Source organism: Lacerta agilis, chromosome 14 (assembly GCF_009819535.1).
Source record: "Lacerta agilis isolate rLacAgi1 chromosome 14, rLacAgi1.pri, whole genome shotgun sequence".
NCBI lineage: Eukaryota > Metazoa > Chordata > Lepidosauria > Squamata > Lacertidae > Lacerta > Lacerta agilis.
This window is the reverse complement of record NC_046325.1, coordinates 22,145,251-22,158,974: the sequence shown is the minus strand read 5'-3', so window position 1 is coordinate 22,158,974 and position 13,724 is coordinate 22,145,251. Positions and strand designations below refer to the sequence as shown.

Below are 13,724 nucleotides of genomic sequence, written 5' to 3'. Positions count from 1 at the left end.
CCAGACATCCTGGATTGAACTCGTGACCCCTTAGTACCCTTGATCTTAATATAGTAACCTTTCTGATCTGCCTTCTACATTGTCATGCCTTCCCAAGTATTCATTCAGCCAGAAGAGTTGGATAAGGCCCTTGGACAATAAATATCATATGTTCAGTGGCTGGTTTCTTAAGTTCTCTCTTCTGGTTCAACCAGACAGAGATTCTGCACCAGCAAAATGAGAAGGCTGCAGTGTACGAACTCAAATGTGAATAAGTAATTCATTTGTAAACTGAGCAGGCAGGGTCAACAAGACAGAGGAAACAAGAATGTTTTGATGGAATACTGATGGAGGTGATGAACAAACTGTACTCCAGAGGCAGACTTCTGTAATCTTTCAAAAAATGGCACCCTGCACAAGTACAGAATTTGTCAACCCAAAAGAGATATTCATGTCTTTCTTTCAGCTGGAACTCACCAGAACTCTGTTCTAGCATCTCTCAAGTGCGCGCCATTGCCATTATAAGAGAACAAGTTTCATTCATTCATTCAGCTAGGTGTTCATGGTCAGTGTTTGAAACTCCCATTGTTCTAGGTCCATTTTGCTACAGGGAATTTCATTAGAGTGAGCAGTTTCTGATCTCTGGATGCAGTACTGCACCTAAGATTTCAAAGTGGTTAGGAAAGGAGAACCTTTTTCTGCCTTCCCACTTCCAGCTACCCTCTAAAGGCTGGAGAAGAGACCCTCTAAAGAATATTAGGGGAAGGACTAGACCATGTGAAAAATGAACATAGTATTTTAGCTGCAGTTCATTCATTGTCAGCTTTGTGTTCCTCTTATAAAGAAGTGTGCCTAGACATTCTGTTGTGTGCATAACCTAGGTGTTTGGTGCCATTAGCTCCTAGTTTTCATATCTCAGTTTCTAACAATGTTTATGGTGTGTTCCCGCACCTCTTTTTCTAGAAAAACAGCACCACCCTAAATTGGAGCTTCTGTACACCCTACCATTTCTTTTAATATTGGACATTAATCTATGTCACAATAGTTTGAATAGGATTTTACAGATACAGTAGATTGCAGTTCAAAACCACAGTTTAATGACTGTACTCTAAAAATAGGACTGGGAAGCTGTGGAATTTATCTATTTGCTGACTTGAATCAGATAGCACAAGATTATAACACAATAACAGGTCTCCCAAGAGCATACAGCTTCAGCTTTAATACTTCACCTCTCAGATTTTTCTTCCAGATAGTTACAAATCTCAGAATAGGGTGTTCTAGTCTGACTTCTGTATAACTTACTGTCACACAGATTTATAAAGCACCAACCTCATTTCCTCACAAGGTGAGATAGCAACTTTCTCCCATAACAACCCATTTAAGAACCATGAATTGATTACAGGAAGACAATAATGTACAAAAATGGATACACTATATGATGTGCAGACATACAGTCAATATATTTGTTTTGCTGTGTTTTTATTATGTTGGAAGCCACCCAGAGTGGCCGAGGCAAGTCAATTAGATGGGTGGGGCATAAGTAATAAGTTGCTGTTGTTTTCAATTATTTGTATGAATAGTTTAAAAGTTCATTCAATTCTATGGGTTGAATGCTGGTGGGGATTTATTCTGCTTCAGTTCCCTCGATTGTTCTTGTTTCTTTCTCCTTTATGCACCATCTCACTCCATCTCCTCTTCTGAAGCCAGAACTATGCTTTCAACTGTGTGTATATATATATCTGGGACAATGCAATATATTTTATTCAAATTCTGTTAAATGATGACATAATATATGTAAAAAAGTGTGAAAACCCACTTCATTATTTGTAGCTCTGCTTCTTTGTAAAATGTTATGTAATTTCTGGGTATGAGGATGAGTTATAGCCACTAACTAAAGGGGCTGGATATTCCAGTAAATGTCAGGAATGCTTCTGTCGCAAAACATGTGATGGACATTGTAACATGACCCACTAACAGCTGACATTCACAGATTTCATTGGGGGTTTAATTCTTTTTCATTTAAATTTATTCATTTAAATTTCATTTACATTTCATTTACTCTCATCAAATTTCTTTCTTATAGTGTGTATGTAAACATAGGGGAAGGAAAATGGAAACCCATTTAAAATCAATAACTTTAAAAAATAGTTCTAAATCCATTCCATGTCGCCTTTATATGCAAGAAGGAAGAATTGAGGACAAACACAAATGGCCCACTTCAGATTTCCTTAATATAGCCAAACATTAATGTATTATTAGCCTATTTTAGTTCATTTTGATGATATTCAGTCTCCTAGCTCCCTTGAGAGTGGTGAGGCTCCAACATTATTTTCTACAACCTCAAATATTTTCTGCATTCATTCAAAGCACTGAATTATTTGTTTTAGTCCCTGTGGGATTAATTAATATACCCCAACTTCATTGCTATTTTATCATGGCATTTAGTTCAATAAAATGTGTTGTGCTAAGATCTTCCACAATGCTCCTAACAAAAAAAGGTTATTTTGAAACCTGATGATCATCAATAGAAAATGATCAAAAGCAATTCAGCTGATATTAACAATAAGAATATTCCACCAACCCTAATTTAAACATATAGATCAATATTGATATTTCATATGTGAAAATATAGCCTATAATTTCCCCCAGCATTCATATTATTTAATGTCAGATCCAGGTTAGCCCAAGTAGTCTCTCATATGTGTCCACATTTTGGAAACAGAAGATATTGGATTACTGAATTGGCCATTACCTTTGTCAAGTCGGGGGGGGGGGGGACAAATCTCCGTTCCAAAAGAGAAATATAGTTGTGGTGTACTATGGGTTGGTGTAAAATAACTATACCTCTGATAACTTCTATTTATTTCTACACTCCAAAAGTGAAGACCAAACAACATCTGTAAATGAGTTCCTAAATCCTGGAGCACTGCTCATCTATTTTTAAAGCTCCTTGAAGGAAAATTTTCAGCTTAGAATTCCAAACCAGTAAAGAACTCACATCAAAATCTCAGTAGAAAAATATGACCCAAGCTACTAACTTCTACACATTTCTCCTTGCTAAGTACTTCTTGCTGTTCAGCTCAGGCCTCAGTAAAATTATATAGCATTTAGGAGCAAAGATACAGCCCAATAATCCAGCACTAGAGGCTAAGATGGAGAAGATCTCCACAGCCACCATGTATTTTCCCTTTGTGCTCAGGTAAGTTGGCACAAAAGAGACCCACACACTGCAAAACACCAACATGCTGAAAGTGATGAACTTGGCTTCATTAAAAGTACTGGGCAAAGACCTAGCAAGAAAAGCCACAGCAAAGCTGACAAGAGCCAGAAATCCCAGGTACCCAAGGACAGAATAAAACATAGGGACAGACCCTTCATTACATTCAACCACAATTTCTTTAGCCAAAGTGTCCATGTCCAAATGGGGGAATGGAGGAGCAGCAAGGAGCCACACACTACAAAGAGCTCCTTGAATGATGGAGCAGGAGAAAACGATAGAAGCTGCCAGTCTTTTCCCCACCCAGTTCCTTATCCTGGATCCTGGTCGTGTGGCCATGAAGGCCAAAATCACTGTGATGGTTTTTGCCAACACAGAAGAAACAGCCACGGTGAAGATGATGCCAAAAGCTGTTTGCCTTAGGAGGCAGGTCACTGTCTGAGGCCTTCCAAAGAACAGCAAAGAACAGAGGAAGCAAAGCAAGAGGGCGATGAGCAGAGTAAACGTGAGGCCACGATTGTTGGCTTTAACAAGGGGAGTTTCCTTGTATTTAATGAACATTTTAAGCACAAAAGCAGTGATCACAGAAAATGAAAATGCCATGAAAGCTAAAGTGATACTCAAATTTTCATCATAGGACAGAAAGTGTAACATCTTGGGGAGACATCCATCTTGGTCTTCATTCGGATAGTGATCTTCTGGGCATTTTATACAATTGCCCATATCTGGAAAGGAAAAGGCATGATCACAACTCAGTCAATGAAACCAGCACACGGGCAGATTTCTGAACCATACAGAATACTGGAAAAGCAATGTTCACAATCATGCAGAAAGAGACTTCTACATGTACATATGCCTATAAAATTCCCATATCTATATACAAAGTTTAACACTGCCAACCTTATCATCTAAATCCACACAGACTTAACTGACCCACTGGTGGGGAGGGGAAAATCATGTTCATATGACAACATGGTTGACACTTGCCTTCTGGATTTGAAATCTTTCCTTCTGCACATGGGTCACAATCGTAGCAACAGAATGGCTCCCCCTCCTTCTTTTTCCTCACAAAACCTGGATGACACATGTTATTGCACACGGAAGATGGTGGTGTCTATTCAGAAATGCAATGAAGGAAAGGGCTAGTATACTGAGGGTGTGCATCAATTGGTTGTGTACTACCTAGATTACAAGGCAAATAGGAGTGGTTTGAGGTTTTTCTCATGCCCAGATTGAGGGTGTATTGAGCTGGATCATGAACTCTCCAATGGTCTGAGTCATTCTGGTACTAGGTTGCATAAAAATTGCCACATTTCTAAAGCAAGGGCTGCATTGTTTTTCTCATGGATGTATTTTGCTTTTGTTTTTACCACAATCATTATCTCCTTGCCGTGGGAACATAGGAAAGAATCATAGGAAGCTGCCATTTACTGATGGATACATTGATCCATCTATCTCAGTATTGTCTTCTGCCTGCATACAAAACAGATGTTCTACCAATACGCTATGGCTCTTCCTCATGGAGAGATCTATCCCAGCAAAAGGTAGCTGTATTCCCAAAACTCCACGGGGTAGGAAGAAGCCCACCCACATCAATGATTCTTGGAATAACAGGGTTTCCACTGGGCCATGACATTTTCCCCACCCAACTCTTTCATGGGGATTAATGACCTCTTTTGACCACCACCCCTTCCCCTATGGGATTCAGTCAAGCAATAACTTTTTTCCATGGTGAAGAGGCTGTATCTGCAAAGTACAGATACCAGATGAATCTTGTGACTGGTGCACACCTGTTGTATATTCTTATCTCCATAGATCAATCACATTGTAAGTAAGGCATAAGAGAGGGCACAGGTTCGATGCAAAATAAGTTCATCCTTTCGGGGTCAAGAGATGTGCTCTCCTACAATGCACATTACACAAAGTTTCACTGTCCTAATGCTTGCTCCATTGAGGCCTTATAGAAAGCTAGTGGCATATATGACAGGGGACAAATTAAACACAAACTATTCTATATATTCCCCTTCTAGTTATTTCTAGCTTTGACACTTAATAAATATTTCAATGCAGTTCACAACTTTAAAAACCCTTAAAAACTAAAATATGTGTTATAAATGAATATATTAAAGAAAATACATTTCCATTTTTTTTAATTTTAAGAGAAAATGTATTTAAATGTGTTGCTTGAGCTTTTTAACATTGCAAATTAATCAAAAACAGCCAGAACAAACTAGGAGTGGTGCTCTGGACTGATAATGACCCTCACTCTGTGCTGAACTCCCTGCCCCATTGCTCTTCAGGACACGTATGTTCTCTATTTACATTTTTAAGAATATGTGCATTAATTGCATTCTAGCCATTTACATCATACTCAGTTTGGCTCAATAACCTTATATGGCAAGTGTGTGCTCTAAGCGGAACAAGCCAAAACTTCATTGATTCCATGTCCTACATAACTTCACTAGGCTTCAACACAGTGTTTAAATCAAGGACATAACAGTTTGCAAAATATTGCTTTATTACATACCAATAGTTCACAACATTTCCTATGCTGAGTTGATGGCAGGTGCTCTGTATGCTCCACAGAGATCCACAATTGTTAAAGTTACTTATTTGGAAATCTCTCAGGTGAAAGAACCGTGAATGAGTGTTTCCATATGTTTTAAAGTGGAAATTTCCCACATGTTAGCATTTTCTAACATATTTGTAAACCACCTTAAAGACCTAGATGATTGAATATAAATCTTGGAAATAAATAAACACACTGAGGATTCATACTAGAATATTCACTGATATTTTGTACCTGAAACCAAATGTCAGACCCTACCTGGTTAAACACTTCATGCCATGTGATGATCTCCTCGTTAATGGTGAACTGTCTGCCTCCCCGTGGACCCATCCTCCCTACTTTCACCTTCATGAAAGATCTATTTGGGAAGGTAATCCAGTTTATAATATCAAATCCACTTTCTAATTCACCTTTCTCATTCAGAGACACCCGATCACCAATGTTGTTATTAAAAGAGATTCTCCTCAAGAAGTGATGAAGCTAAATTTGAAGAGGTAAAATTGGTTTTAAAAAAAATAGAGAAGAGGCAACCATAAAAATATTTTTACAACATCATTCAATTTTTATTTTTATTTGCTTATTTTGGTCATACCTCTAGTCCACTTTTCTAACCAGCAGGCTATACAAGACAATTTAACAATATGAAATCAATAGTTACAATCAAAAGTATGTGCCAATGAGAAGATTCAGTTGAGACCCTGAATCAGTGCTTTGCAATGTAGTTTGATTCAGTCTGAACTGATTTGGAGGCTTTTCCATTGACTCAGGAAATGGGAGCATCTGCATCATTTTTTCTGTCCTCCATTCACTTCTTGGAAATAAAAAACTACATAAAATTTATTTTCCTTTTAACAAAAATAGATGTAATTTGTTCAGCACATAAATTTATCCACAGCCTTTGTGCTAGTCACCTCTAACGTTGATTTTGGAGTGGAAAGAACAGAAATGGGGTGTGCTTTCCTGGGTAAGATTGTTCTAACTATAAGGTTGACCTGCCAGTTGGAAACCCCACTCTGCCATCTGCTCTTTCTCCTCCCACCATCCCACCCTGGTATCAGGTAAGCTTGGAGCAGGAAGGAAACTGAATCTGATTAGAAAGCCGCATCCTTATCTCCTTTGTCAATTGTGGGCCAAGTTTAGCAGGTTGCTGGGAATGAACACCTGTCAATCAGCTGACATCACACTGACAGCTGATATTGATTTTTAGGACCACAAAGAACCATTCATGGCATCCAAAGAGCCCCGTTTGTTACTTTTAAGCACTGCTGATAACTTGAGACTTACAGTTATTGTCTATCAGCTTATCAACTGTGATGTTGAACCTGCTTTCTGCAGAGATTGGCTGTATGTTTGAGTTCCCCACAGGGAACTCAGTCACACAACCAATCCAACATGCTCAAAGCTGATGGGTAGCGACTTCAGTCCTGCTTTCTGTAGGGATCAGCTTCACAACAAAGAATTCTGACATGTAGCCATTCCAACCACATATCTATCCATCTGGAAAAAAATAAAACTAGGTGTTTGGTGCTGTGGTTAACACAGTATTTAAACATAAAGGCAGATGGCTGGGAGGCTGCCTGCTCTTGATGGGATCTTTAAGGAGCAGGTATGTAGCTTGGAGGTAATCCTGGATCCTCTGCTGTCACTTGAGGCTCAGGTGGCGTCGGTGGTGCAGAGCACTTTCCATCAGCTTCAGCTTGTGGCCAAGCTGTGTCCCTATCTGGACAGGAATAGCCTAACTTCTATTGTCTATTCTCTGGTAACCTCTAGGCTGGATTATTGCGACACATTAGACATAGGGCTGCCTCTGAAGATGGTGTGAAAGCTTCCCCTGGCGCAGAATTCAGCAGCCAGGTTGCTCACAGGGACAAGATGCTTTGAACATATGACACCGATCCTGACCTGACTCTGCTGGCTGCCACTTGTTTTCCAGGCCCACGTCAAAGTGCTGATTTAAATGGCTCAGGACTGCCTCTCCCCATATAAACCACCCTGGGCCATGCATTCATAATCTGAGGCCTTTATTCATGTGCCTCCTCCACCACGGGACATCCAGAGGGTGACAACATGAAAATGGACCTTTGCTGTAGTGGCTCCCCATTTGTGAAATGCTCTCCCCAGGGAGGTTCATCTAATGACTTCATTATATATTTTTGGACGCCAGGCGAAAACGTTCCCATTCAGCCAGGCCTTGGGCTGATTGATATGCCACAGCCTTTTAAATACGTCTGTGGAAAGGGCTGTGGTTATTGTTTAATTATTTTTGTTTTATTTATTTACTTCTGTTTTTATCTTGTGTTTTATTCTGTAAAGCACCCTGAGATATTGTGATAAAGGGCAGTATATAAAATTCAAATAAATATATATTAGCCAGGGTCAGCCAATCTCATTTTGCAATCTGAGGCAAAACGAGCGTGTGTCTCCCAACCACATGGCCCACCAAAGCCTCACTTACTGGGGTCTTGCAGCAGTGGTAGAAGTGGGTATGGTGCCTGCAGGGCTGCTGCCCCATAGGATTCAAGCACCCAAGTTGGCTGCTTCAGCCCAGCCATGTATTACACCTCTTCTCATGACTGTCAAAATGATTTCCTTAAATAAAAAGTACCTGCCATGGGTGTGAGTTTGGAAGGTCTGCCACTGCTTTGTGCTTCAGATTCAATGCATACATTGCATGTAAAGCATGGGCTAACACGTAGGCAGCGTTGTATATACTGTAGCTTTGGGGAGTCATGCTCATTTCAAAAAATGGTCCTGGGAGGCTCTCCAGCTTTTCCTGACCTGTGCAACCATCACTACTCTCCTCAGACACATGGGAATCAGAAAGTAAGCAGTCAAAAGCCTGCTGCCAGAAGTCCTTGATAAAACTGTCTCCACTGAGTGAGTAAGGATTTAAAGGCTGAAGGAAATGTTGAAATTCCTCTACTTGTTTGGTGTGAACTGCAAAAGACAAGGCTCCCTGAAAGACTTCTATACCCCAGCTCCTGTGAAACTGTAGTGCTGGGAAGTCCCATTGAGCTGTCAAGATCCATACTCTTCCTAGAGATGTCTCTTCCATATTTACTGTTTGTATTTGATACAGCAAGAATATAAAACGAAATATAGCTGCAGTTTCTGCAAATACAATAACTGCTTTTGCTTTGTGGTCTTTAACAAAGCAGGCTGTATCCTCTGTTATATGGTATTCATCAAGCAGGTTGGAAAAGTCTGTTGGGGATGGCATTCTGTCAGTGAAAGCCAAGCAGATGCCATTCTGGGAAAGCTTTGTTACCAAGGTCTGCACAAAATTCTCTCCTTTATCATTGCCTGATGTAACAATCCCAACCCATGTCCACTTGAAATGCAGAAGTAATTGGATTATCAAATAGTACTGATTCTCTTCATTGGGAACCACACGGTAGATGAAAGGGAACTGGGTTTTCATACTCTGTGAAGGGCCAAATAAGAAATAAGAGACCTACAAGAAAATAAAATAAAAAATATATTGCTGAAAACAGATCAGAAGTGTAGTGTGCTTTCCTTGAGGGTATACTTTAGAAATATTATTAATATTCCCTCCCACATCAATTTCTCCCATTTTTAGGGGTTTTGAAACTGATTTGTCTACATTGCTTCATGGTATTCTAAAATATTACGTCTATTAATAGCAGACTCTGCATCTTGCAATGCTGAGGATCCTGTAAATGATCGGTTCCATTCCATTCCATAGTTCTAGGGCAAACATTGGACATGACACCCTAACTCATCCTTCAAGCAGTCCCCGAAGTATTTCGTAAAGGCAGAAATGTCTCTGTCTGAATTCTAGGATGTGAAAAGCAGAAATGCTGAGAAGGCCTTTCTTGAGCTAAGTCAATTCACCACTATGAAAAAGATACAGGATTTGTGACTCTTTGTGGGTAGGCGCACAGGACAATCATTCACTGATTGGTATTCTTACCCTCTCTTCTCTGTAAGGTCCCTGGATAAATTACAACATTGTGAAAATGCAGTATTAAAATCAGTTAGAAAAGTAAGCCAGTTCCTACCCAGATAGGGTTTGAGAACATATCAAACCTCTACAACAACTCCTTCTGCAAGGTTTGGGAGAGTTGTTTTCCTTTCTTTCTTTCTTTCTTTCTTTCTTTCTTTCTTTCTTTCTTTCTTTCTTTCTTTCTTTCTTTCTTTGTGACTCTGTCCTGCCATGTGATGCCCAAAGTCCCACTGATGCAGCACATGTGGAGGGCATTGAAGCATCACTCTTGGTGGCTGTAAATTGCCCACTTCTATAAAGCAACACACAATCCTGGTAGACCTTCACCTTGATATTGGTAGTTAGCATCACATTCTCCCGTACCCTTTTGGGGAGGTGAGCCATAGCTGCCTTGCCACTATTCTTGTTCAGTTCAGCATCAATTGAGAAGTTGCTGGTGATGGAAGAACACAATCTTCTTGTGAAGCTTAGATGGGAACCCTATCTTGTTGAGCAGTGTGGAGAGTTCCTTTGGGCTGACAAGGCCAAAGGCCTTCATTAGATTTATGAAGGCACCTGTGAAAGAGGCACCTGTGCTTTCAGCATTTTCCCTGCAGCTTACGTAGTGAGAAAATCATACTGATTGTTAACTTCAAAGATTTAAATAGTGACTCAGGAGAGACTCTGTCAGTGAGATAGAAATTTCTAATACAGGTGAAACTCGAAAAATTAGAATATCATGGAAAAGTCCATTTATTTAAGCAATTGTTTAAATTAGCTACTGGAGTTTAATATATGAGATAGACTCATGACATGCAAAGTGAGATATGTCAAGCCTTTGCTTGTTATAATTGTGATGATCATGGCGTGCAGCTGATGAAAACACCAAAGTTGAAATAGTTAATTTGGGGTTTTCATCAGCTGTATGCCATAATCATCACAATAATAACAAATAAAGGCTTGACATATCTTGCTTTGCATGTCATGAGTCTATCACATATATTAGTTTCACCTTTTAAGTTGAATTACTGAAAGAAATGAACCTTTCCACGATATTCTAATTTTTCGTGTTTCACCTGTATATCCTACTTTGGATCTGCCCCCTTTCTCTTACAGGTTACCACAAAAAGAGCACTGGAACAAGTTTAATGTACTTAAATTCAAAGAACTGTCTCATCACAGGCAAGATATACAACAATAAATACGTCCCCCCCCCCACACACACACTCAATTTTCCTTTACAAGCTTCTCCATGCCTCACATACACACCTGAGGAATCTTATAGGTGCTTAAGATGGTAGCCATGCAAAGGGAGGTTTCAGAGTCAAGTCCCCCAATGGCAGCTATTATATTCTTCTTTGTATCACACTTGTAGTTGGGTACCATATTTTTCACTTTAAAAAGAAGGTTCAGTGTAGTCTGGTAGGTCGTCTTTTCATTGAAGTAGCTGTCATAGATATGTAATCCTAATGTAATATTTGGTAAGATCTTGGGATCCTCATTAATCTCCTCCACTGCAAGCACCAAGGCTAGGACATGCTGGTAATATTTTGTCACTACACTGTAAAGAAAGCATAGGCCACATCAAATCACAATAATGCTCCAGATATCATGAACTGCTTGCCATGTTCACATTGTTCTGCCAAAGGCATGTGCTTTCTGGCATGCACATCTGTAGAATATAAAGCTTTAGAAACAATCTACACATGCTGCTTTAAGAAAAACATGAAAAATGTAAACAAAAATATTTGGGTTTTTCTTCATTGTTTTAAATTATTTATTAGTATTGCAAGATGCTTTCTTTAGCTGATAAAAGGAAGCACAGTTAGACTCATAGAATTGTAGAGACGGAAGGGACTCAGAGGGTTATATAGTTCAATGCCCTGCATGACAAAGCTTGTCAACTTTTTGTGAAGGTGGAATTGTGTCAAAGCATCCTTCAATCAGTTCTGCCTCCGTGTTCATATTTTAAAATCAGAATGTAGAGAAGACAATGAAATAAATCATGAAATAAAGACTTGTGGGAAATCCAGAAATGGAAAGAACTAATAATAATTTTGTGCCATTTCATATATTCTTGAAATATACCTGGAAGCAAAAATAAAAAGGAGAAGAGTATATGATATATAACAGAGTATAGCTGATAAGAAGGTCAGGTGGCTGTTTAGAAATCTATAGAGAAATGTGAATGGTGGAGAAATTGGTAGACTCCTAAACAATTGCTCATACTCACAGTAGACCCACTGGAATTAATGTACTAAAGTTTCTCAAATGCATTGATTCCAGTGATTCTTATCTGAGTATGACCAAACCTGGATATAACACTGTCTTTCTGTTATCTACCTGTGATTGTTAGAGTGTAACCATGAACATTTTTGGGAGTAAAATGATAATTTCCTTACAGGACTTCTTCAATAAACCTTAAATTGGGGTGTTGATTGAAGGATATAGTGTCAAAAAAGGAGAAGAATTGTGACAATATACTGCCAACGATGAGGTCCCCTTGCTGATAATACTCATGTGGGATCCGAAGGGGATCTCTCATGTTGCAAGTAAAGGGAAGTGCCTTGCAATCAGTTAGGGGAAGACACACCAACCATACAATCAGTAGGCACACCAACAAGATCAGCATTACAATTGTAGATGTGAAGCTCTTTCTTCTGTAACAAAATCCACTGCTCCAACCTACTTCTTTAGTATACAATGTTCCCCCATTTAGAGCACACAGTCACAATGTCTCTACATTCTACTGGTCAATGATGACACTTTGTATCCTATAAAACTCCCAGCAACACTGCTTGTCCAGTCTGTCACCCTGCAGTCTGAAAAACACAGGCACATTTCATAACTGTTTTCATCATGATTGCTTTTTATGAGAGTGGTCACTGAAAATACATGCCATCTTGGCAAGGAAGAAGATTGCCATAATTTTAGATAATTTTACATAATTGCAGGGTTCATAATTAGGTCCCCAATGCATTCTGCTCATAGAGAACAAAGCAGCTGAAGAAAACTTATTTATTAGTTGTAATCTCATAATTTTTGCTTATGGAGTCAGGTAAAACACTAGGACCGAGTGTGGAATTGAGAAAGAAAATATATCCAGAAGCATTAGTAATGCAGGGATAGGAAAATGTTAACTCTGGGGTTGTTGTTGGACTCTGATTCCTTTTATCCCCAGATAGTATGGACAATGGTGAAGTTAGAAGACTCTCAGATGATCCAAGGAATACATGACCAGTCATAATCTAAAGCAGCTACACAAAAAATGCCATCATGGACCTTGAAACAGTTTCAATTTTATGTCATTTGGGACTTCATATTTGGCCTCCTAGTGGCATATGATCACTAGGTTGCTACAGTGGTACCTTGGGTTAAGAACTTAATTCGTTCTGGAGGTCCGTTCTTAACCTGAAACTGTTCTTAACCTGAAGCACCACTTAAGCTAATGGGACCTCCCGCTGCTGCTGCGCCGCCAGAGCACAATTTCAGTTCTTATCCTGAAGCAAAGTTATTAACCTGAAGCATTATTTCTGGGTTAGCGGAGTATGTAATCTGAAGCGTATGTAACCTGAGGTACCACTGTATTTGCAACCTATTTCAATATGAGTCAATTAAGTGCAAAGGAGCCTGTATACACATGGTAGTGAATGTGTGGATTATTTGTCTTTTATGTACCATGTTACATATTGGGAGCCTCCTGCAAACCTAGCAGTTTGAAAGCACGCAGTGCAAGTAGATAAATAGGTACCGCTCCGACGGGAATGTAAACAGCATTTCATTGCACTGCTCTGGTTTGCTAGAAGTGGCTTTGTCATGCTGGCCACATGACCCAGAAGCTGTACGCCGGCTCCCTTGGCCAGTAAAGCGAGATGAGCGCCGCAACCCCACAGTCATCCGTGACTGGACCTAACGGTGAGGGGTCCCTTTACCTTTACTTTCACATACTGGGAGCACCTTCTGTTCTAATGCTGTCAATAAGTTCTTCTGTGAAATCCCATCATTACTGAAGC

The 13,724-nt window shown here is 39.5% G+C and overlaps 1 protein-coding gene across 1 annotated transcript; it reads right to left on the bottom strand.

Annotated features, from left to right (window-relative positions):
* Positions 1 to 3,019: 3,019 nt before the first annotated feature.
* On the bottom strand, positions 3,020 to 12,256 carry LOC117057665 (vomeronasal type-2 receptor 26-like). The gene is made up of 6 exons (XM_033168503.1): positions 12,114 to 12,256; positions 10,981 to 11,272; positions 8,371 to 9,219; positions 6,024 to 6,245; positions 4,184 to 4,310; positions 3,020 to 3,921 (listed from the first exon to the last, which is right to left on the bottom strand). The coding sequence occupies exons 1-6, from the start codon at positions 12,254 to 12,256 to the stop codon at positions 3,020 to 3,022; spliced, it is 2,535 nt and encodes an 844-aa protein (XP_033024394.1).
* Positions 12,257 to 13,724: the final 1,468 nt, after the last annotated feature.

Bases quoted from the DNA above. Each gene is read 5' to 3' on its own strand.
- LOC117057665 (XM_033168503.1), bottom strand. From the start codon at position 12,256: ATGAGAGATCCCCTTCGGATCCCACATGAGTATTATCAGCAAGGGGAC. The intron at 9,220-10,980 runs GTGTGTATGTGA...ATTTTCTTGTAG, and splicing joins GCACCTATAAGATTCCTCAG to GTCTCTTATTTCTTATTTGG. The intron at 4,311-6,023 runs GTAGGGTCTGAC...ATTTCTGAATAG, and splicing joins GGCATGAAGTGTTTAACCAG to ACACCACCATCTTCCGTGTG.